General features: G+C 38.5%; 1 protein-coding gene across 2 annotated transcripts in view; it reads right to left on the bottom strand.

Annotated features, from left to right (window-relative positions):
* LOC143367024 (GDP-D-glucose phosphorylase 1) overlaps positions 1-23,622 on the bottom strand; it is a 505,990-nt gene that overhangs the window by 20,473 nt on the left and 461,895 nt on the right. For both annotated transcript variants that reach the window (XM_076808627.1, XM_076808626.1), the window contains 2 exons: positions 15,822-15,924; positions 168-474 (listed from right to left, as the gene is read on the bottom strand). In XM_076808627.1, the coding sequence (XP_076664742.1) occupies positions 168-474; positions 15,822-15,924 (410 nt within the window). The remainder of the gene's footprint in view (positions 1-167; positions 475-15,821; positions 15,925-23,622) is intronic.

The following is a 23,622-nucleotide window of genomic DNA, read 5'->3' as shown; positions in this document are numbered from 1 at the left end:
AAACGTATATTGCCCTTCAGTAGTACCAGCATATCTTTAAAGCGCGGAAACATCTTGAACAAAACTTTCTTAATAGCAATGACTGCTTAAAAAACCCCAACTGGCAACGGTATTTCGCCAAATCCAGTACCACTTAAGATAAAACAGTATACATAAAAATTTCTTACATTTTATTGAGAGATGTCCAAATAATTCACAAGCTGCTGGCATAAAAGCACTGGTGTCCTTTATACCTTTACTTGATTTTCTGGCCCAAATATAAATTCTTAAGTCTGTATATTCATCTTCAATATTAGCCTTGACCCTTGTAATATATACGTTATGCGATATTTGTTCCTTTTGCAAATAATTTATTATTAAAAATGCCCAAGTTACATAATCATCCAAGTTTTTTACGTTGGAATATTTTATACAATATCCCTTTGCTGGATAGTTTCTCAAAATTTGTACAGGACCTGCATAGTCTTCGAGATCCTGAAAAACAACAATGGTAAGAATAATAGTAATAGGAATAAATAGAGTTTTTGGGTAATCTGATATTCCGCTCACGACCCTTGGGATCAGGATCCAGAGAGTACGATGGTTTCTCTGTACATGTGTTTTATTTTCGGTTTTTATAGTTTAACTGTCGTTGTCGAACCACTACGATCGGGAGGACAATTTTCCTCCTCGACCTACTACGATCGGGAGAACAATTTTCTTCCTTGACCGTGTCGTACAGTTCTTGGGTCAGCGCTTATATTCATGTTAATGATCGCGGGTCGGTGACCTCATGAACCACTACCGAACTACGACCATGCTTTGCATTTACCGTGCAGCGTCGCAATCGCGTTTCGTGGTTCACGCAGAGTCCCGATCCGTTGTTCAGTTCCTCGACCTTACAATTAGCGCCGCCACAAGTTTAATAATACGTAGTTACAACGAACGGCTTCCAATTCATACGCTCGGATTCTGATAAAATTTTATACAGGCCTTGTACGCCCTCTTGATACCATACAACTTTTGTTTAAAACATACTTTCATATAACAAACAGTTTACAAGTAATTGAAGGTGGTAAATATAGGAGAGTCACCCTGAATACGAAGCATTCGAAAATATGTAACACGTATTTTTTGTTATAATCACACATATTAATGTTTACGGGGAAACCAACCTGCAAAGTTACATATTACATACAAATCAATATTGTGGGATTCCCTAAAACTTAATTGAAATAAAAAAAAAATAAACAAAAGTTACCTGCTTTTAACCTAGTTTTTCAATTTTGTGTAATTCTATAGAAATGCAGGAAATAAATAGAAATAGTTTCGTCGTGTTTTCACGCCGAGAAAGTTCCGTCCTTTTGGCTCTAATATTTGCTAAGAAGCATCACAAGATTTGAAAGTACTGTCTAAAGGCGGAACGTATTTTCACACTGTGCGTTTTTTCGGCAAATGACGAGCGTTTCGACTCGTGATCGGAAACTGCGAACATTCGTACAGAAGCTCATGCCGATTTGATAATCGGCGAATAGCGAACATTTGCCAACGTCGCTAAATCCACACATGCAGTGGATTGCCGAATGACGAGCAATCGTTATTCAGCATTCGAATGTGTGGTTCCGCCTTAACAATAAGAGTCTCCGAATGTTTGCGGTCAAAGCAAACGATATTCGGAGTTCGCTTCTTACATACACTCATCACATTAATTAAAGGATCACCTCTACCTCTAGGAACCCGAAAAATATGGACCAGTTCACATAGTCATAACTCCGGCAAAAATAGTCGTATCGGTATTTTGAAAATATTGTTTGAAAGCGTGGAATCCCTACTTTCAGCCATTCTTTCTCAAATTTTAGATGCATTGCTTTTCGGCAAAGCTATATCAATATAAAGAGCACTTGGTCAATTTAAAAAAAAATTCTTCAACTTTGCGATGTTCCACGGGGAGTATGAGGTTACAATTTCAGTCTCCGATGTCCTTTCGAAAATATGCTTAAAAATTGCACAAATTCCATTTTTTCTTCAACTCGCTGTATCTCCGCGAAGGATAACCGGAACATCAATGTCTTAACCTCATTTTAAAGCGGGGAGTCTCCCGATTCTTTCGAGTTCCACCGGAACCCGCTGCGATAATTTTTTACCTGTGGCCTTTAATTTTGATGTTAGTGCTTTTTCATAAACGTTCTATGATGATTCCTTCGTTTGCTAGAAGCAACTAAAGTACAAAAAACGGTTTTTGATTCAAAGTTGAATAACTCGGCCAAAAAAAATCGCACAAGAAATTTATTACTCTATTCTTACACAAGAAAGTAGCCGCTTTCGACTGGTGTAAATGGAATTTGTGTGAAAAATTTCATACTCCCCGTGGAACTTTCGTAAGTTGAAGAAATTTTTTTTAAATTGACCAAGTACACTTTATATCGTTATAATATTATCGAAAAGCAATACAACTAAAATCTGAAGAAAAAAAACAGCTGAAAGTAGGAATTCCGCGCCATATTTTCAAAATATCGATACGACTATTTTTGCCGTCGTTATGACCATGTGAACTTGCCCCTATTTTTCGGGCTCCTAGAGGTGTTCCTTTAATTAATGTGAGGAGTGTATTATTAAACAACCAAAGTAATGCACATAAAAATAATATAAAATAATAAACATGCCTGTTGTTTTTATAAAGAATAAGATGACGCGAGTTAAATTTCTGGGGAATCATAAGTGGCGCCAGTACAGCTTTGATAACCCCCTTTCTTTATAAACGTTTTTGTGGCTGTATAATTTTTTTGTTGAAAATTAGTGAATTTAAACAACAAACCAAAATAACACACAAATATTTTGTCCCACAATTGTGAAGCTGTGCTTATGACAAGTGAATAAAATTCAGCAAATGATTTGAAATGTTATTTGAAGTAAAAGCGGTTAACTAACAAGGGAACATCTTGAACTAACAATCACCAATTTTTTATTGCCATCATTCATGTTTAAGGAGTGAACGCGTAAACAAAGGCGATGCCGCACAGTGGGATAAAAGACCATAAAAGTTGACATTAATTCCTAGGCGTCATGGAAACTTATGTTAATTAAATAACTTAATTAAAAACGATTATTTTAAAGTAAATAAAACAAACGATTCCTCTTTTAACATTATTTAATACATTGTTCTACATATTCTATAACACAATGTGTGAATTTATTTGAATAAATTTAATTTAATTTAAGTGAATTTATGTTAATTTTTATGATACGGCAATGCAGCGATCATGTTAATGATCATGTGAACTAGTATCACTGCCATCAGTGCCATCATATTTATTATCAGACTGGAACGGTGTAGTATGATCATCACGACTTATATCTAGAGGCAATAATAAGTTTAAAGCTTCTTTGGGCAGAGATTCACGATTTTTGCGGGATAATCGTCTCTTGCTGGTTATTACGGGATCTGAACTTAATAAAAAGTGATTAAAAATATCCGGATTGGAAAAAGACACTATTTTCATGAACTCGGAACCTTTTTGAATAACTTGAAATTTTAGGGATTCGAGCAAAAACGAGCACAATCTGAAAGTTAATCTTAGTTCTTTGATAATCAGAGATGACAATTGTGCAAAGAACAATGCTCGATCGGCCTTGGAAGTTAACTAAATGTTTAATTGTTTTTGTAGATCAGCTATGTTAATTAAGGTTATACAAGGCAATTTTGAATTAAACTTTATGAAGGTATTATTGCTTGCCGCAAACATATAACAACAAGTAATTAAATAATCGCCTGAAATTGGCGTCTTCATCGCAAAAGAGAAGTTTAAAACACAGAAAACACAAAAAATAGCTACACAAAATCGTTTGATAAATCGCTTGGAATAAACATGTAATGGCGTTCCTACAGCTTACTGTTTTTGACCGACTCAGGTAAAGAAGGAAGAGTTGTAGAAGGCTGTGGATATACGTTTTATTGTGCGCACATATTTCAACGATACCAGGGATAAAACATCTGATGTGTAAACATTCTTTTGTATTTCGATTATCGCCAAGTTTTAGGGTCTCCTACCCCACTGTGGGACGCTTCGATCGATTCGGCCCATAACAAAAATGAGACAGCCCTCTTAACCCGGGAGTAGGCGCATGTTGGTCTTTTCCACCGATGATTTCGTATGTTTTGAAACATGATCCATAGCGTTCGACTGTTTACTTTTTCCGTGGAGCTATTCTCATTTCAAGGAGGTCTCGACTTGTTTATGTTGCGGAGCGACAGTTAGTACACTCGTGTAGGTTTTAAAACATACATTGTTACGCGTCGGTCTTTTCGACCATAGCGCGCCTGCTAACGCTACTCTCATTTCGTCTGTCGTATACAACGCGTACTGTGTGGCAATCATCGCCAATATTAATTTCCGAGATTTCTTATTAATTGAAAACATTGAAGACGAGATCAGTGATTCCGCAGAAGATTCCGATTATGTTATACAATCCGATCACAATACAGATTCGGAAATTGATTGTGCGGATATAGAGATATCAGATGTAGAGGAGGCATGTACTTTGAGTGAAGGAAACGTAAGTATTTATTCTTTATTTTCAAGATGCAGTTTCTAATTGGAGGAAAATAAAAAAAATTAATACGTTTATAAAATCATAAATTTATAAGTATATTTTTTTGAAAAACAAATATAAATATAAAATACATATATTAGATAATTACTATTATGAAAAATTAAAAATCAAGTGATAAATTAATAAATAGACAATATAATTTTATATTTTGCATTCGCACAAATTTTTATATAACATTATATGTATTTTTAAAATCAATTACAATGTATCATTTGTATAAAAATAAACTTTCTAGTACTCCACAATGCATTACATTGGCAAAGATAAAACAACAATATGGTCTAAAATACCACCTAGGAACAAGAGTAAAACTAAAAAACATAACATTGTCAATAAACGTCAAGGCGTAAGACCTACTGCTAAAAATGCTAAAACTGTCATTGATGCGTGGAGACTTTTTTTATCTCACGATATGATTGAAAATAATAGTTCTGTATACTAATTTGTATATAAATAATAAACAAAAAGATAAATTCAAAAGAAAACGAGATGCGAAAGAAACAAATGGCGATGAAATCGAAGCGCTTATTGGACTACTCTATTTAGCTGGGTATTTGCGGTCATCGCATCAAAATTTATCAGATTTATATAGTAAAGATGGAACTGGAATTGGCATTTTCAAAGCGACTATGTCACAGAAACGATTCAGTTTTCTTCTAAAATGTATAAGATTTGACAATATCCAGGATAGAGAAGAAAGAAAAGCTATTGACAAACTAGCTCGTATCCGCGAATTTTATGAAGCATTCGTGAATAATTGCATGAAACACTATACTCTAGGTCCATGCGTAACAATTGACGAAATGTTGGAGGATTTCCGGGGCCGCTGCTCATTTCGCCAATATATAAAATCAAAACCTGCTAAATACGGCTTGAAAGTATTTGCTCTCGTTGACGCTGAATCATTTTATGTTTATAATTTAGAAAGGGTCTAGCCGGATAAGCTTAAGGAAAACGGCCCCAGCACCAATTTTAATATTTATGTGTTCTAAATAATGCTCTTTGCCTAAAAAACCACTGAGAAAAATTTCAGATCTCTACCCCCTCTCGTTAGGGTGATATGGGGATAACAACCCTAAACTTTACTATTTTTTTTCTCAGGAACTACTTAAGATATTTGAATGTTTAAAAATGCAAATAGTAGGTACTTTTTAGCTCTACCACATATATTTTTTTCGAAATTGTAGATCAATTGTTAAGGGTGAAAATAAAGGAATTCATTTTTGGGGGGTTGTTTTGGCAAACAACCCCTTGAGTGACACCTACGAAAAAAATCAGGAGTAAAGCGTACTACTTAAGTATTATCTATTTAAGTTACAGAGGGGTCGGATTGGTGGAACATAGTAAAAAATAAATAAAACGTATATAAAATCTCTTGGCATATTGTACTAAATAGGCCGGCCGCATGACCAATAGGGAGGCAAAAAATCGTGCATGTTTAGGATCTTTTCAGGAAAGCTTAGGAAAATGTATATTCATAAATGCCATTACGTTGTAAAACTTACATATTTAACCAGTTTTGGCAATTATTAATCAAGCGCTTTGCGACGACTGCCGCTGATTGAAAATGAATCGTCTGAAATAAACAATTCGGACATTTTTAGATAATGTGTTGAATATTTCTAAAAGGAGAACGCGTTTAAGGTTTTGTGTGTAGTTTACACATTAATAAAAAAATAATTTTTTAACTTACACGTTATCGACTTCTGGTTCTAATCTTCGTCGCTGTCTTCGTCAATAACAGCAGTTACGGTGGTTATATCGAATAATTCGGTTAATATTTCCGCTGGCTTAATAATTTTTGATTTGTAACGCCCATGTGCTAAATAATAAATTATGGCAGCAACATGGGAACAGCATCCCACAGTCCTATTGCCATTTGCACAATCACAGGTATAGCGTTGTATACCTGCAGAGGTGTTCGAAGGTTCGTACTGAATATAGCACTGGTATGTTTTGCTGTTTATGTGCCTTGAACGGACTTTCATTTTTATAATATTGCTATTTTCTTTATAATAGTCTACGTTCAAAACATCCTCAGTATTCATTAGCTCGGCGAGGTAGCATACCGCTTGTGACAACTGATATGTACCCGTAAATACCAGCTTCAGTTCGTTTTCCGTAAGTTCTGGAAAATCTATGAGCGAAGTTGCAGACATTGTCGTAAAGGGTTTTTTACGTCGATTTAAATGTTCTGTTTCCACTAATTCCTGAAGTGTGTTTCGTTGAGATTGACGTTCTTTCATATATTCAATTATCGTGTCAGCGAGTTCTGGGTCAGAATTTAATCTCTTCCCAAACATATTATGTAGGAATCCAGCTGGTGAACATTTGCCGCAGTTCTATAATGTTTTCCAAGTTAAGACCAGTGAAAGTATTTAATTGTTCTTCGCCAATGTTGTCATGCAATGATAAATCCACTTTGCTCGACAATTGGTTTAATAACAAAGATACGTCTGACACTTCTATTGAACAGAGAATATATCAGATGAACAACACAGTGCTATGAGATGAGCACCGCGTTGTTATGAGATGAGCAGCGCTTTGCTATGAGATGAGCATCGCGTTGCTATGCGACGAAACATTCATGTGTTTTGTTAATTGTTGGAGATTCTCTAGCGTCTTTAGTCGTGCAACGAAAAGTGGTAGTGTTAATATACTTTGAGATGTCTGAAACTGCTAATGCCGATAACTGCATTAATTGTAATTTATCAAGAAGGAAATTCATCGGGAAAGTAAAACGAATTATTACGGAAGATGAAGTAATAAGATACCAAGCACACTGTAGCAACACTGTGACAATTGGCTCTGTATTTTGCAACAAATGCAGATTGAATGCGTATAGGGCACAGAGTCCAGAAACAGTTATAGATGAGAATGATGGTGTTGCTAATACTGCAATGGATCCAGACTTCCATGTACAAACCAGAAATATGATTTCGGAAGCCAACTTCATAGAACTGCCGCTCAAAAGAGTTGCATCTACGCACAGATATTGTACCCTGTGCTATACAAGCGGTCGCCTCATCGTAATACCACTTGAAGCACGCCTTCAAGCATTTGCAAAACGAAAGATTTATATACCAAAAGGCAATCGATGTTGCGCTACGCACATAATTAAAAAAAGATTTTATACGGACGAACTCCAGCTTTTACGTGCACATTCTAATTTCAGTACGATAGAAGTATCAGAGGTGTCATTACTATTCAATCAATTGTCGAGCAAAGTGGATGTATCATTGCATGACAAGATTGGCGATTTTTCGTTATCCGAAGAACAATTAAATACTTTCACTGGTCTTAACTGGGAAAACATTATAGAACTGCGGCAAATGTTCACCAGTATGCGAAACAGCGGGTCACGGACAGTAACACAAGCTCTAGTGGTATTTCTATTTAAGCTTAGAAGTGGTAGCTCAAACAAAATGATTCAGCAGATACTCGGCCTAGAATATGAACAGAAAGTGTCCGATTATTACCACCAAATAATGAATGCATTTGAAAAGGATGTCTTGCCAACTTGCTTTGGACTAAATGCAAAATCTAGGGAGGATCTGATTTCGGCTGAAACCGCTTATGTTGCAAAAAAGCTTTTTGACTTTGGAGATACACAATTGGCATTGATATTTGACGGGACATATGTTAGACACGGAAAAAGTAGCAATAATGTGTATCAGAGGAAATCGTACTCCGGACAGAAAAAGGCACCATTATGCAAGCCATTTACCATCTGCACAACAAATGGCTACGTTGTTGATATAGCAGGTCCATTTAATGGTACAATGAACGATGCCAGTATAATCAAAACTCTGTTAGAAGATCCCACTGGATTAAAATCAATTTTACGGCCAGGTGATTTTTGTATTGTCGACCGTGGATTCCGGGATGCTGTACAGATCATGCAGGATCAAGGATATAATGTTTTAATGCCGGCGTTTAAAGGGAAGCGAGCACAATTAACCACGGAAGAAGCGAATGCCTCCCGATTTGTGACAAAAGTACGTTGGGTGGTAGAAGCAGTACACGGTGCTATAGGGCAAAAGTATCGTTTATTGCACCACAGCATGGACAATAAGATGCTACCAGGTCTGAAATCGTTATGCCGAATAGCTGGATTCCTACATAATATGTTTGGGAAGAGATTAAATTCTGACCCAGAACTCGCTGACACGATAATTGAATATATGAAAGAACGTCAATCTCAACGAAACACACTTCAGGAATTAGTGGAAACAGAACATTTAAATCGACGTAAAAAACCCTTTACGACAATGTCTGCAACTTCGCTCATAGATTTTCCAGAACTTACGGAAAACGAACTGAAGCTGGTATTTACGGGTACATATCAGTTGTCACAAGCGGTATGCTACCTCGCCGAGCTAATGAATACTGAGGATGTTTTGAACGTAGACTATTATAAAGAAAATAGCAATATTATAAAAATGAAAGTCCGTTCAAGGCACATAAACAGCAAAACATACCAGTGCTATATTCAGTACGAACCTTCGAACACCTCTGCAGGTATACAACGCTATACCTGTGATTGTGCAAATGGCAATAGGACTGTGGGATGCTGTTCCCATGTTGCTGCCATAATTTATTATTTAGCACATGGGCGTTACAAATAAAAAATTATTAAGCCAGCGGAAATATTAACCGAATTATTCGATATAACCACCGTAACTGCTGTTATTGACGAAGACAGCGACGAAGATTAGAACCAGAAGTCGATAACGTGTAAGTTAAAAAATTATTTTTTTATTAATGTGTAAACTACACACAAAACCTTAAACGCGTTCTCCTTTTAGAAATATTCAACACATTATCTAAAAATGTCCGAATTGTTTATTTCAGACGATTCATTTTCAATCAGCGGCAGTCGTCGCAAAGCGCTTGATTAATAATTGCCAAAACTGGTTAAATATGTAAGTTTTACAACGTAATGGCATTTATGAATATACATTTTCCTAAGCTTTCCTGAAAAGATCCTAAACATGCACGATTTTTTGCCTCCCTATTGGTCATGCGGCCGGCCTATTTAGTACAATATGCCAAGAGATTTTATATACGTTTTATTTATTTTTTACTATGTTCCACCAATCCGACCCCTCTGTAACTTAAATAGATAATACTTAAGTAGTGACGCTTTACTCCTGATTTTTTTCGTAGGTGTCACTCAAGGGGTTGTTTGCCAAAACAACCCCCCAAAAATGAATTCCTTTATTTTCACCCTTAACAATTGATCTACAATTTCGAAAAAAATATATGTGGTAGAGCTAAAAAGTACCTACTATTTGCATTTTTAAACATTCAAATATCTTAAGTAGTTCCTGAGAAAAAAAATAGTAAAGTTTAGGGTTGTTATCCCCATATCACCCTAACGAGAGGGGGTAGAGATCTGAAATTTTTCTCAGTGGTTTTTTAGGCAAAGAGCATTATTTAGAACACATAAATATTAAAATTGGTGCTGGGGCCGTTTTCCTTAAGCTTATCCGGCTAGACCCTTTATGCAGGTCAGCAACCGGATGGTCCTTTCAATATAAGTAATGCCAGTAGTGATGTTGTTTTACGTTTGATAAAGCCTATTTCAAAATCTGGTAGAAACATAACAATGGATAACTGGTTTTCTTCGATACCGCTCGCTAAGAAGCTTCTAAAGGAGCATAATTTGACTTCCGTTGCAACGTTGAGAAAAAATAAATGGGAGATACCTCCTACATTTATTTCTAAAGGAGCAGATGTTCATTCCAGTCAATTTGGATTTTGCGAAAATATGACTTTAGTTTCTTACACACCGAAAAGAGATACATGTGTATTACTTTTGTCTACAATGCATCATGATGACACAATTATCCCAGAAAATAATAACAAACCAGAAATTATTTGTTATTACAATTCAACGAAAGCAGGGGTTGATGTCGTCGACGAGATGAAAGGAACATATTCTGTTGCGAGAAAGTGTAATAGATGGTCACTAAGATTAATTTTTTCAGTTTTAAATATGGCTGGGATAAACGCACAAATAATTATTAAAACTAATAATAAAAAAAATACCTCGGTGCGACGTTACTTTTTAAAAGAACTTGCACTTAATTTAGTGCAAAAACATATATATGCTAGGTCAAAAATCACAACATTACTGCATAATATAAAATACGAAATACAAAATATCATTAAAAAAACAAATAATGATCGAGGATCAGTATATCCTGGAAGAAGTTATTTTTGTAGTACTAAAAAAAATAGAAAAACGGGAAAACAATGTACTAAATGTAACGCATTCATATGCAATGAACATACACTACTTTTGTAAGGAATGTTGTAATGATGCGAGCGACTCTAGTTTATTAAGCGAGGAATAATTAGTTATTTATTTCATTGACAGTTAATTATATTTATTTACTTTATATTTTATTATATAGTTTATATTTATTTTCTTTCATTTATTATTATTTATTTCGTTAACAGATTAAAATTTATTTTATCATAAAAATGAAAATTATTTATGTATAACGATTCTGAAATAATTAAAATACAATGTTATGCATTATTTATATTAGTTTAGTCATTTTTATTAAGTTATTTCTCATTACATTATCATCGGTCGAAATGACCGACGCGCGCCTACTAACGTAAGTTATTTGGCGCGCCTACTCCCGGGTTAAATCTCGCAGCTCTCCCTGTACCACGAAGCTCGCTTTCGCGTCTAAAATTTCCTGCGTTCCTAAAAAACCCCTTGTAACCCCATACCTTGTCACTGTCCTCAACACCGCTACTCAAGACGTGACAGTGTATACAGGGTGTCCCAAAAATGTCGGAGTTCCTTGAAAGGGGTGACTCAGGGAGTGATTTGAAACAACTTTTTCCTTAGCAAAAATATTGTCCGAAGCTTCGTTAACGAGATATTAACAAAAAACCCCGACCAATCAGAGCGCGCGCCTTCCGCCCGAGCTTCCGTTGTAGCGTTGGCTATGCGGTACGCGGCTGCGCTTGTACTACGAAGGTACGAACAAGCAAGTCGGCATGCATCGAAGGAAACCATGTTACACAGTTTTTTTAAAGCAGAATCATAAATAATAATTGTTTGAAGTGAGAGGACAAGAAATACGCAAATTTGGTTTTCAAATAAGGCATAAATGAAAAGGTATGTAACAAAAAAAGTGTGACAAGTGATCATAATTCGTTATTGAGGTAAAAATCCGTAGTTTAATCACGGCCAACATAACTAAATTTAAAAAATAATATTAGGTGTATGAATAAATTCTTTCAAACTGGATTTACATAATCGGTATAAAGCAACCGAATTTCTATCGCAGTGATATTCGTAAGCTAGCAGAAAAATGGCAAAAGGTAATTAACAATAATGGAAATTATTTCGATGATTGAGTTGTTTTCATATTTTTTAAATCAAACTGTTATTGAACCCTAAAATCGAACAATATTTATTTCTACACCTAATAATCACTAATAAATTAAATAATACTCACCCCTACGGGCATTCCTTTCCTTCCTTTCCTTCCGTTTCGGAAACCTGCGTCACTAAGTAGGTCACTGTGCCGATCCTGGTCATCGGTGGACGAAAAGATTTATGGTAGGGTTGCGCCCACTGCTCAGCTGATCGCAGGTATAACACCACCCGAAGGTAAGGATCGCAACGTCAAGTGCGTCCGGGTTAATGTACCGAATATTCACTTCACTGCACGGCCACTAACACTGATCACTTAATTTACTTTTCATGGAACGTGTTGTTCCTACGTTATAAAATTGGTGGCCCCGGAAGGGGCCGAGCAATGTTAGTTGAGCAGTTGCTCGATGTGACGACCCTCAGCGTCTACGCACGCCTTGCGGCATCATTGGCTCCGTTGAGAATGATCTTGACGCCAAACGCCGAATCCTATCCTCGCTGGGGGTTTGGATGTGCGGGTATTCCCGTGCAAACGCTCGCACAGTAGCACTTGCGACCCCGTTGCTCCGGGCGTACACCCAGAACATGGCGTAATATTCTTGAGCGGAGAACATTTCTGGGACGAGATTGCTAGCTGACTGACAGGATTTTTTCCAAGCAACTTCCTCTACCCCCAAGTAGTTTCTCTCGTTCCATTATGAGTTAACTCCCACCAGAACAAGAGGCTTTAGGTAAAAAGAAGCCAGCACATTTTCGAAACACACGTTCTTTGCAGATGTGCAACGAGCGACCCATCCTACACTTTCACCTAAGTCGGCGCTCCGTCCTTTTACTGCCAATGTACCCGTTGCATCTAGATAGACAGCAGACGCCACGTGTTTCGGTTCAAAAGGGCCCGAAGAGAAGAGAAACAGAAAGTCTTCGAGTTGCTATAAAGAAGAAAAGGCATACCAATCCCCGTTTCCGTTTTCCAATACTCTGAGGTCACGTCAGCTACGAGGCGGAACCAGCTAAGCCATAAATTACCCAAAACAAATCGTTCTCTACCGCCGACTCGCAGGACAATACGGTCATAAACCGCGACCCTGGCGAAATGCTTTGGCCCATCAGCCTGATTAATTTTAAATACATCTCGCGGAGAGACACAGGAAGAAAGGCGGTAACTCGCTGACTGCGCGCAGTCCCACCTGCTTCGTCCTTCCTTCTAATTAAAGGCAGGTCCCTTATCTCTCGAGTATAAGGACGCGCTCGAATTTCAAAACAAAACCACGCGTTGACGTATTCCGTGCGAGAAAAGGTGGGCATGAAGTCCGATTGGTCGTAACCTAAAAAAATCTGTCCTGCATCCCTCTCAAACGGCCACTGTTTTGAAGAGGCCTTCTTTACAGTCATGTCTCCTCCACAAGGCCCACCAGTATAAACACGCGCTTGAATTTCAAAACAAAAGCACTTATTATTTAATTTATTAGTGATTATTAGGTGTAGAAATAAATTCTGTTCGATTTTAGGGTTCAATAACAGTTTGATTTAAAAAATATGAAAACAACTCAATCATCGAAATAATTTCCATTATTGTTAATTACCTTTTGCCATTTTTCTGCTAGCTTACGAATATCACTGCGATGGAAATTCGGTTGCTTTATACCAATTATGTAAATCCAGTTTGAAAGAATTTATTCATACACCTAATATTATTTTTTAAATTTAGTTATGTTGGCCGTGATTAAACTACGGATTTTTACCTCAATAACGAATTATGATCACTTGTCACACTTTTTTTGTTACATACCTTTTCATTTATGCCTTATTTGAAAACCAAATTTGCGTATTTCTTGTCCTCTCACTTCAAACAATTATTATTTAAGATTCCGCTTTAAAATAAAACGGTGTAACGCGATTTCCTTCGGTGCATACCGACTTGCTTGTTCATACCTTCGTAGTACAAGCGCAGCCGCCTGCCGCGTAGCCAACGCTATAACAGGAGCTCGGGCGGAAGGCGCGCGTTCTGATTGGTCGGTTTTTTTTGTTAATATCTCGTTAACGAAGCTTCGGACAATATTTTCGCTAAGGAAAAAGTTGTTTCAAATCACCCCCTGAGTCACCCCTTTCAAGGAACTCCGACATTTTTGGGACACCCTGTAGAGTATTTCCCCAGTTGGTGTCATGATGAATTGTTTTTTAATCGACTTCAAAGAGGAGGAGGTAATAGATTCAACCCGTCTGTATTTTTTTATGTTTGCCCGCGCATAATTCCTCAGCATATGGACCGATCTTAATGATCTTTTTTTTATTCGAAGGAGGGCGATGCCCCGGTTGTCTCATTCTAAACTGCATCAATATTGGTCCAATACTTTGCCAGTACTGGTGAATAATAACAAATTTGAAACATCTTTATTCTCACTTTTTCAAGTCGCTTATTTTGAGAATCTTCCGGTTCTAGCAAACCGATTTTTTACGAACAGCTCCTTTTGCAGGCCTGCCCATTTTTTTAAAATAAATGGAGTTATATATGTAACTTCAATAACAGTAAAACTAAAAAGGAAAAAATAAAAAAAATTTTAAAAAATGAAAACCGACTTTAAAAATATAAAAATACACAACAAATTTTTTTTTTCCTTATTTCAACTACGACTCTCAATTTTTTAAGTCTACACCAATACACAGTGAAAATGATATGGCGTCGACATAAAAAAGGGGAGTTGTAAATTAAATAAGGAAAAAAATTATTTTTTACTTTTTGGTGCATTTTTATTTTTTTGAGTCGGTTTTCATTTTTTTTTTAAATATTTTTTTATGACTGAAGATTGATCCAACCATTATGATAAGTGTGGTAATTTCCTTCGACCAATTATCGTCACGCTGCACGGCGTTATCCATGTGTTGTACGATTGCGTCTGGATGGAGAGAAGGAAGTAAATTATAATTCTTTCGCCGTTCATAAAATAGTAACAGTGTTGCGATTCCGTTTCGATCGAAAAGTTGTATTGTTAGATCTAAATAAATCCATGTCAAAGATCCTCCTTTTGGTACTCTCTTTAATTTTTCTTTTCGTTCTTTTGTAATACATGGCATTTCTGGTTCTCATTTCGTTTATTATGAATTTTAACGTTGTGCCATATCCTAAAGGACGGGGACCTGCATAGGTCTTAGATAAAAGTAACAGCCGAATCCCGTAATAATCCTGATTTTTATTCCATAATTCTGGTTATAACAAAATTATTATCAATATTTTTATTTCATTAAGTGAGGGAAATAGACTCTATCGCTCGGTCGTTGCAAAATCAAACGCCGTCACGTACCACTGAATATGTATAAGCTCACCAGTTTCAGGCTCGACACTGGCCTTCTAAATTACAACGCAAGTTTTGTCAAATTAAAAAATATATCAGCTCAGAATATGTAGTATCGGAACGATAGCGTGTTTAGTTTTAAGATATGAATGTACATTGAGAAGTTCTGACGATGCAGGTCCGCTGGGATAAAACCCAATTCGTCAGAGGGCCCGGTAACGCGTTCGAGGCCCAGCGACGCGCATAAGGATGAGCAGGGAAAGCGTGTGTGGTGGAGGGAATAGTGTCCTTTTTGGAAGGAAAGCTTTCCGGGATGACGAGCGGGATGGGCAGAATGGTTGCGACAAGCAAATGGGTTGTCTCACGTCGTGTCGCGTCGAGTTGTATTGGGGTTGAAGTAGTAACAATAGTTTGAGTTCCTTTTCAATTCTAAGTCTTTTCTGTGCCATATTTTCTATTTGTATTTTGCAACTATACTTATTAAAAATATTAATCCCATAAATGCGTAAAAAGTAGAAATATAGATATTTACTTACGATATGTTCCAATAGCATCCTGGAGTTTAAGTAGTACAAATGCCAATGTAGATGATTTACAGACGCAAAGGCACAAAGGCTATTAAACACCATTCGAACATACCTGAGAATACGAAAGTGCAAAATTAATATCCCTTAAATAAGTCATTTTAATTAGCCTCTTACAAAGCTTTTGAATTTTTCCAAGATTTAACCCATACGGGACAAACGAGGGAAGACTATTTCTCATCGTTTAGCCAAGCTCCGAAATGGCATAAACCATCGTACGCGGTACATTTCAACATGCCATTGCAATCCTAATCAACCTATCCCTCTTGAAACATAAGAAAATTCCATTAAAAAACAAATAATTATTAATTAATGCTTTCAGAATCGAACCGTGTCCAAAAAGAAATATTTCCTGGCGTTTTGTCAACATTGCAACTGCTTCATCAAGGGGTCTAATGACACACCGAGACTAATCACTAAAAGATTAGTGATCAGTGAACCATGACCGTTATAATACTAATATAAATACCTGAGCACTACAACGCACAACCCAGTATCAGTATGTCATTAGATCGTCTGATGAAGCTGCAATATTGGAAAAATGTCGGGATATAATTCCTTATGGACACGGCTTCAACCCGGAAGCCTCAATTAATAATCATAAAAATCCGGAACATGAAAGCCTCAAATCCTTAAAGCAAATAAGTTAAAAAACAAATATAAATTTGTATTGTTATTGCGAAATGATCTACAGCAGTACCGCCCTTAGCACCAGGCGGGCGGGGCTCTTGCCTCGATGGTGCTTGGAGGTCCCTGCGCTTAGGAACTTCATTTTATAAAAATTAAATGAATTAAGTATAATAGTCGAGGTGCCAATTTTTCATACATATTTTTAAAAATATATAAGAAATACACGATAGAAACCATATCAGCAGAATTATGAAATGCCGTAAAATTGTAGTTTTCTGAAAAATAGGGATTTTGAAAACGGCAGCTTTTTATGATTATACGATGATATTTTATTTATTTTTCGACAAATAAATTTGGCATTTATTAGTCGCAAATTTTCATGTTTTAAAGCCGCTTTACACTGTGCTGAATTTGAAAAATAATTGTACTTTACTGTGGAAATAATAAACATACAAGTCATTATTTTTTTAAATACCCAATCAGCAGGTTTATTGTTATCCACATCTGAAAAAATTTTACTTCGTAATTTTATTAGAATAGATTTCCGTCAAGCCTAAGTGACGCTGAAGTACACACTTTGGTCGCGGGCCCCGCAAACTCTAAGGGCGGCTCTGATGTACAGTACTTCCTCGCTGAGAGCTCAGTTTGGGCTACTCCAGGCATGGGAATTGAGTGATCCCCGCGGCGATCGAGCTGCTCGAAGCTCTTCAAGCGCGTACCATATGAACCGCGCGTGGCGCATTAAGATTTAATCAAGTTTGGGAAAACTAGATCTTCGCGCACGTTGAGACGTGCTGGGTAAATTTAAAATATCAAGGAGGAGGCTGGACGTCGCTTTTCGTACCAAAGACGAGAGCGAGGATTCACCCAGCAGAGTGCGTTGTTCTGTCTTAATGCTACGTATTTTTGAGAACGAACATTCGCACAAATATGTCGATCCGAAGATAGAGAAAATTCGGAGCGCAAAATTACTAAGTTTAGGGTATGTCGATTCTTCAGTGTTTTAATTAAAATTTTAACAGTGAAATCTAAAAATATTTTACAAATTTATTTTTATCGCGCGATACAGTCGAATAGGCTGTGATGTACGTCACTCCGGGGATATGAATCTGCCTGGTGAATCAGCCGGTATGTCAGGGTTCAGTGTAGTTGATGATGTAGTATCTACAAACGGCTTATAGTACTTGATCGCGCACTCCGCAACCTCCGGGCGGTGTCTTGACGATCTGTGGGGGGAGACGTAGTTGCGATTGGGCGTGGCTGGTGTCTTGTTGCTAGTGGGTCGGAGATTCGAAGCCGGGCAGTATATCCTCTACGATGGAGGATCGGCGTTAGAGATCGGGCAATATCCTGTGTCTCGATCGGTTGGTACACGGATGGTTACGCCAAGGCGTGCAGCGGTTCGAACTCAATCGGTATCCTGGCAGCTCGAGTCGCTAGCAGTGGATATCCGTAGCCCCACTCGAACTGCCTGCCTTGGACACACCGGGGCTTACGTCCTAATTCTGGGTTATGTCATTTCATGGGAAGGTCTATACAATTATTTTTTAAGTGAACTCTTAACAGATTATGATTTAGATATTGAAGATATGCGTGAACAAGGGTATAATAACGGGCAAATATGCGTGTTAAACGTAATGGATTGCAGAAGAAAATTAGGAATACAAATCCTAGAGCCTTTTTTGTACCATGTGCATCTCACTCATTGAATTTAGTTGTAAATGATGTTACCACAGTAACACTTGAAACAGTGAATTTTAACGTAGGACTACATCTAAAGGTTGATTTACACTATACAGCACGGACCGACACGTACCGGCAACGGCACAGTGCATCACCGGCGCGACAAAACATTGCAACATGCGTTTTACATGGGACTATCCGGCACCGACCTGCAACGTTAACGGCATGGACCGACGCCGGCCGACATCGTCGTGAAGAATGTTTTGTCGGTTTGTGACGGTCCGTGTCGAGACGTGTCGTCGCTGGTCTGACAGCGTGAATCAGTAAACGGCTGTAAACGGCAGAGACCGCATGCAGCAGAGGATAAATTCCGAAAAATTGATAGTGCATGTTAAGTTATGTGTGCCGTTGTATGCAACAGACCATCCTAATTACAGCGATAGTGGGTTGAATCCATTTTAGCAATTAAAAAAAAAGTTGCGGCATTCTAAAGTAATTGCAAAACTTATCATCGTATTTTAGGAAATCTTTGAATAAAGTCCAATACTTCCTTTCGACTTTTCTCTTTTTTAATATTGGATGTACCGAAATCTACCTCGCTTTTTCGCTCTTTTTGCGGCGGCATCCTCTTCGTCTAAAAGTAAGGCTAGAAGAACCAATTCCTCATCGCTGGGTGACCCGCTCGCTGGGCGAAGCCCGTGGTTCGAGAGTCTCGGCCCGAGAACCTTTCACGGTCATAAAAAAGGTCGTCCCTGCAGTGATTTCAGGCCTCCGTCTCAGTGCAAATACCGCAAATATCGATGGCAACCAAATTTTAGTTTCACTGAACGGATACAGGTTCAACACTGACATCTCCTGACATCCTTGATACGGACAAGTGTGCGCTGCTCCATTGTAATGCACGCAAACGATATTTTTTAACACTGATACTGACAGTCCGGAACTGACGTGTACGAAAGACAGTCGAATTGCACTGGTCGGATACGGAACTGACAAGTGTTTGCTGCTCCATTCCAAACAAGCAAACGGTACCTTTTGCGACCACGGAACTGACACAGAACTGATATGGGTGTTTGGACCGTAAAGGTCGGTTTATACAGCCACCGAGCCGGGCCGTCCGTGCCGTGCTGTGACGGGCCGAGCCTCTATGCTAAGCTTATGGACGGCGTGTAGCCGCCGAGCTCGATGGAAACTCGGCAGCTCCTCGTTGCCCGTTGGGCCCGGGCTCGGTGGCCGCTAGTTAAGACGACGAAGTGCAACGCTGCTGGATTTTATGCTGCCAACACGTAGGGTAAATCCGAGAGACGGATTTTTTTTATCAAATCGAGGTTATTAAAGTCTTTGCAAGTCAGTTGGCAAAGGTAACATCATTGAGTCCCGCGATTTTCTGCTATCGCATTACACACCTTCCCATCAGTCATTGTAACTAGCAATGTGTGGCGTATGGATACATTGTTGCTGCTCATTTTCCTTGTGGTCAGCTTTAAAAGCTTAATTTAATTTTCAATTTTTTTTACTTCTTGTACTACCACATTTGTTGCCTCGCGTGTGTATTCAATTCGAGTAGGCCTGCAAAATCTGGGCGAGGATATTTGGGTATTCTGCCACAACACCATCTTTTCTTTACTATTTGGATCACCTGATATCAGTTGTACCGGCACAATAGATGAAACAAATATGTTTGAATCGCAAATAGTAGAGTTTTCAAATTTTTGCTTACACTCGCTTATTCCGGATGTCCCATCGCAGCCACATTTAACTATTAGATTAAGATTATTAAAACTATTTTTGTCCACGGTAATTATTTTCTCTTGATGTCGAAGTATCCTCAGAACCGTATGATTCAGCAAACTTTGCAACGGTACTTTTGCGTATGCTTCAGTAATAATTATATTTTTGGGATAACAATTCTTTCTGGCGTTAGTTATTGATCCATAACACGGGTACAAGTTGCTATTGTGCATCTTGGCTGTGTATCTGTAATAATATTATACTGTATGTATGTATGTATATATTTATTGTTCCCCGTAGGGTTACAAGAACTTCCGGTCCTTCTCGTCTTTTCTATCGTTTTACCCCTTTCCCTTTACTTTCTCTATTTACATTTTTACACTTTACATTTACATTTCTTACAATTTACCTTATTACTAAACCATTACAAACACGCTAACATACATTATTATCTTTTACACTTTTTACCCTTTTTACATTTTTACATTTTACAATTTTTTCAATTTGGCCGTTTTCGCTTTTTCTACTCTCACTGGCCCTATATCCTCGCCCACCCTTACCCTACTTTTTGTTTCCCTGTATATTTCCTCTATTCTAATCCTTATTCCTTCACTTACTCCTCTATCCTCCATGGCCTTCCACAGTATCCCTCTATCCACCGTATCAAACGCTGCCTTTAAGTCCACAAACAGTGCCACTATCTTTCCTTTCCTCCTCGCTATCCCTTTATTTATTACAAAGTTCAGGACATACACGTTGTCCAACGTCCCCCTTCCTCTCCTGAATCCTGTTTGATTTTCTGGGATCATTTGCCCTGCTTCCATTTCCCTGTCTAGCCTCTCCGCGATTACCGACGCATACACCTTATATATTGTGTCCATTATCGTCACTCCTCTATACTCCCCCACTCCGTTCCCCTCTCCCTTTTTAATTAATGGCACTATTAGCCCTTCCTTCCATTCCTCCGGCCATCCCTCTCCTCTCCATATCCTACCTAACACTTTCCATAACCACTTCTGCACTTGCAGCCCTCCGTACTTCCAAACTTCATTCGGCACTTCGTCACGCCCCGTCGCCTTTCCGTTTTTCAGTTTCCTTACTATTTTGACCACCTCTTCCAGTTCTATCGCCCCTCTGCCTCTATTTCCCGCATTTTCTCTTTCCCCACCACTACTCTTCTCTCTACACCCCCCAGTATCCTCATAAAATATTGCTTCCACTCTTCCATTTCTATCTCCTCGTTCACCCTCCTTCTTCTTTTCCTCCCTCTATTCACCACATCCCATACCTTCTTCTTTTTTCTTCCCTTCGCATTTTCTTTGATACTTTCTCTTTTCCTCTTTATACTCTGCGGCCTCACCTCCAGATCTTCTCCATCTCCTCAGCGCTAATCTTGTGCTTCTTTTTGCCTCCGCACACTCTTCGTCCCACCATCCTCTTTTTTTTCTTTCCTCTTCTCCACCACTCGCCTTAAGTGCTGCCCTTATTTTTGTCTTTCCCTCTGCAATCTCCTCTTCTACTCTTGGGTTCCTATTCTCGCCACTCCTCCCCCCTATCCCTGCCACAGCCTTCCAGAATTTCTCCCTACCGCTCTCGTTCCACACGCCTCTCTCTCTACTTTTCCTTCCTCCCTCATCCATCGTCCTTCTTTCTGCCCTGTCCTTCAATGTTACTATCAGCGGGTGGTGATCTGAGTCAACCTCCTCTCCTACCCTTAGACCTTCCAGCTTATCCCCAATTCCTACTTCTCCGATCACATAGTCTATCACCGTCTCACTTCTTGGCCCTACGTATGTGTACTCTCCCCTTTCATCGCCTTTTGTTATTCCATTTAATATTCCCCATCCTTGCTCCTCGAGCCATCTTATTAGTTTTTTTCCCTCTGCATTTTCAATCTCATCCTTCGATTCTCTTATCACTTCTTCCCCTCCCTCCATTTCCCATCCTCCTCTCCTGCCCGTCCTTGCGTTCCAATCACCCCCTATTAACGTTTCCCACTCCTGTTCCCCGTTTTCGGTCCATTCCTTTAATTTTACCAGTTTTTCCTCCATATCCCCGTTTATGTACACTCCTATTATCTTCCATTTCATTCTTCCTATTTTAATGCTTACTTCCATCATACCTTCTCCCCATTCTTTTATACCCCCTGTCATTCCTTCCACCAGTTCCTTCCTTACTCCTGCTACTATTCCTCCTTTCGCTCTCTCTTTATTTATTTCTCTCTTCGCCACTTGCATTTTCCAAATATATCCTTTCGGTAGTTTACTTCTTATCCAGCCCCATCCTTTCTCCTCTACCCATGTCTTCAACATTATCACCACATCCCATTTTTCTAGTCTGTTCCAGAATTGTTGGTCCTTTCTCGCTAATCCTGCCACATTCCACCATGCTATCCTGTACCTTTCTTTCCCTTTTCTCTCATCTCTCTGTGTCTTTTCCATCCTTCCTTCTATCCCCCTTTTCTCCCTTCTTGTCCCTGCCCTTCCCCCTCTTTCCCTATCCGCTCTACCTCTTCCCTACTTCCACTTTTCTCCCTTCCTTCTTCGTCCCTTAACACCTCGTTCTTTTCATCCCATTTCCACCATTGCTCTTCTATCCTTATCCTACCATACCTTACTAGTACTCTTTTTCCATTCCTTCTCTGTTCTCTCGCAATCTCTTCTATTTCCCACCTCATTTTCCTTTCTTTCCATGTTAAATCGTCCTCCATTCTCTATTTTCTACCTGCTAGCTTCTTTTTTACTTCCATCACCTTTCTTTTGGTCTCCTTATCTTTCACTCTTACTATCACCATCCCTTCCCCCTTCCCTATTTTTTTACTGATTCTATCTCTTCTTCTACTCATATGCTTTTGAATAGCTTCTCCACCTCATCTTTCACATTCTGCCCCTTTCCTTGTATTCCTTTCACTAACATATTATTCCTCCTCTCCTCTCTCTCCTTTTCTTCCAATCTCCACTCTAGTTCTTTTACCTTCTTTTCTGTCTTCTCCTCTCCTTTTTTTTCCTTCCTTCATTTCTAATTCCAGCTTTTCTATTCTTTCATTTATCCCTCCCTCCCCTTTTCCTCCTTCCTTCTCTATTTTTTCTACTCTCTCCTTCAATTTCTCTATTTCCCTCCTCGTCTCCCTCCTTTCTTCCTCCCATATCTCGTCTCTCCTTCTCAACTCTTCTTTTAATTCCTTTATTTCTTTTTTCAGTTTTTCTTCATGCTTCCTCGCTACCTCTCTCATCTCTTCCCTCCCCTCTGCTATCTCCCTCCTCATAATCTTCAATATTTCGATCATCTCTTCTTTACCTTCTTCCTCTTCTTTCCCTCCTTTCCCCTGCCCTTGTGGCGATCTTGCCACTACCTTACTGCTTCTGAAAGCCTCCTCCCTCTCCCTATCATTTTCCACCCTCACCCTTTTTTTACCAAAATATTCTTCTATTTTTCCCGTACTGTTACTTCTCTCCCTCTGTATTCTTTCTATCTTTTTCTTTATCTCTATTCCTGTCTCCTCCTCTTCCCCCCTTTCGTCCCCCATTCTTACTCCTTCTTAATGTCCTTCCTATACTTTCGCTAGCTGCGCGTACGTTTCCTTCCTGTGTGTTTTGCCTGTTTCGGATTTTTACCATACGCTGTAAATATACTATTTATTAAACTAGCAGGGTCATTTAGGTATAGAATTAGGCATACTAATGAGGGGAAACACGATATTCCGATCCAA

The sequence above is a fragment of the Andrena cerasifolii genome, chromosome 3, assembly GCF_050908995.1.
Source record: "Andrena cerasifolii isolate SP2316 chromosome 3, iyAndCera1_principal, whole genome shotgun sequence".
NCBI lineage: Eukaryota > Metazoa > Arthropoda > Insecta > Hymenoptera > Andrenidae > Andrena > Andrena cerasifolii.
Note: the sequence above shows the minus strand (reverse complement) of the source record. Positions and strands in the feature narration are given on the sequence as shown.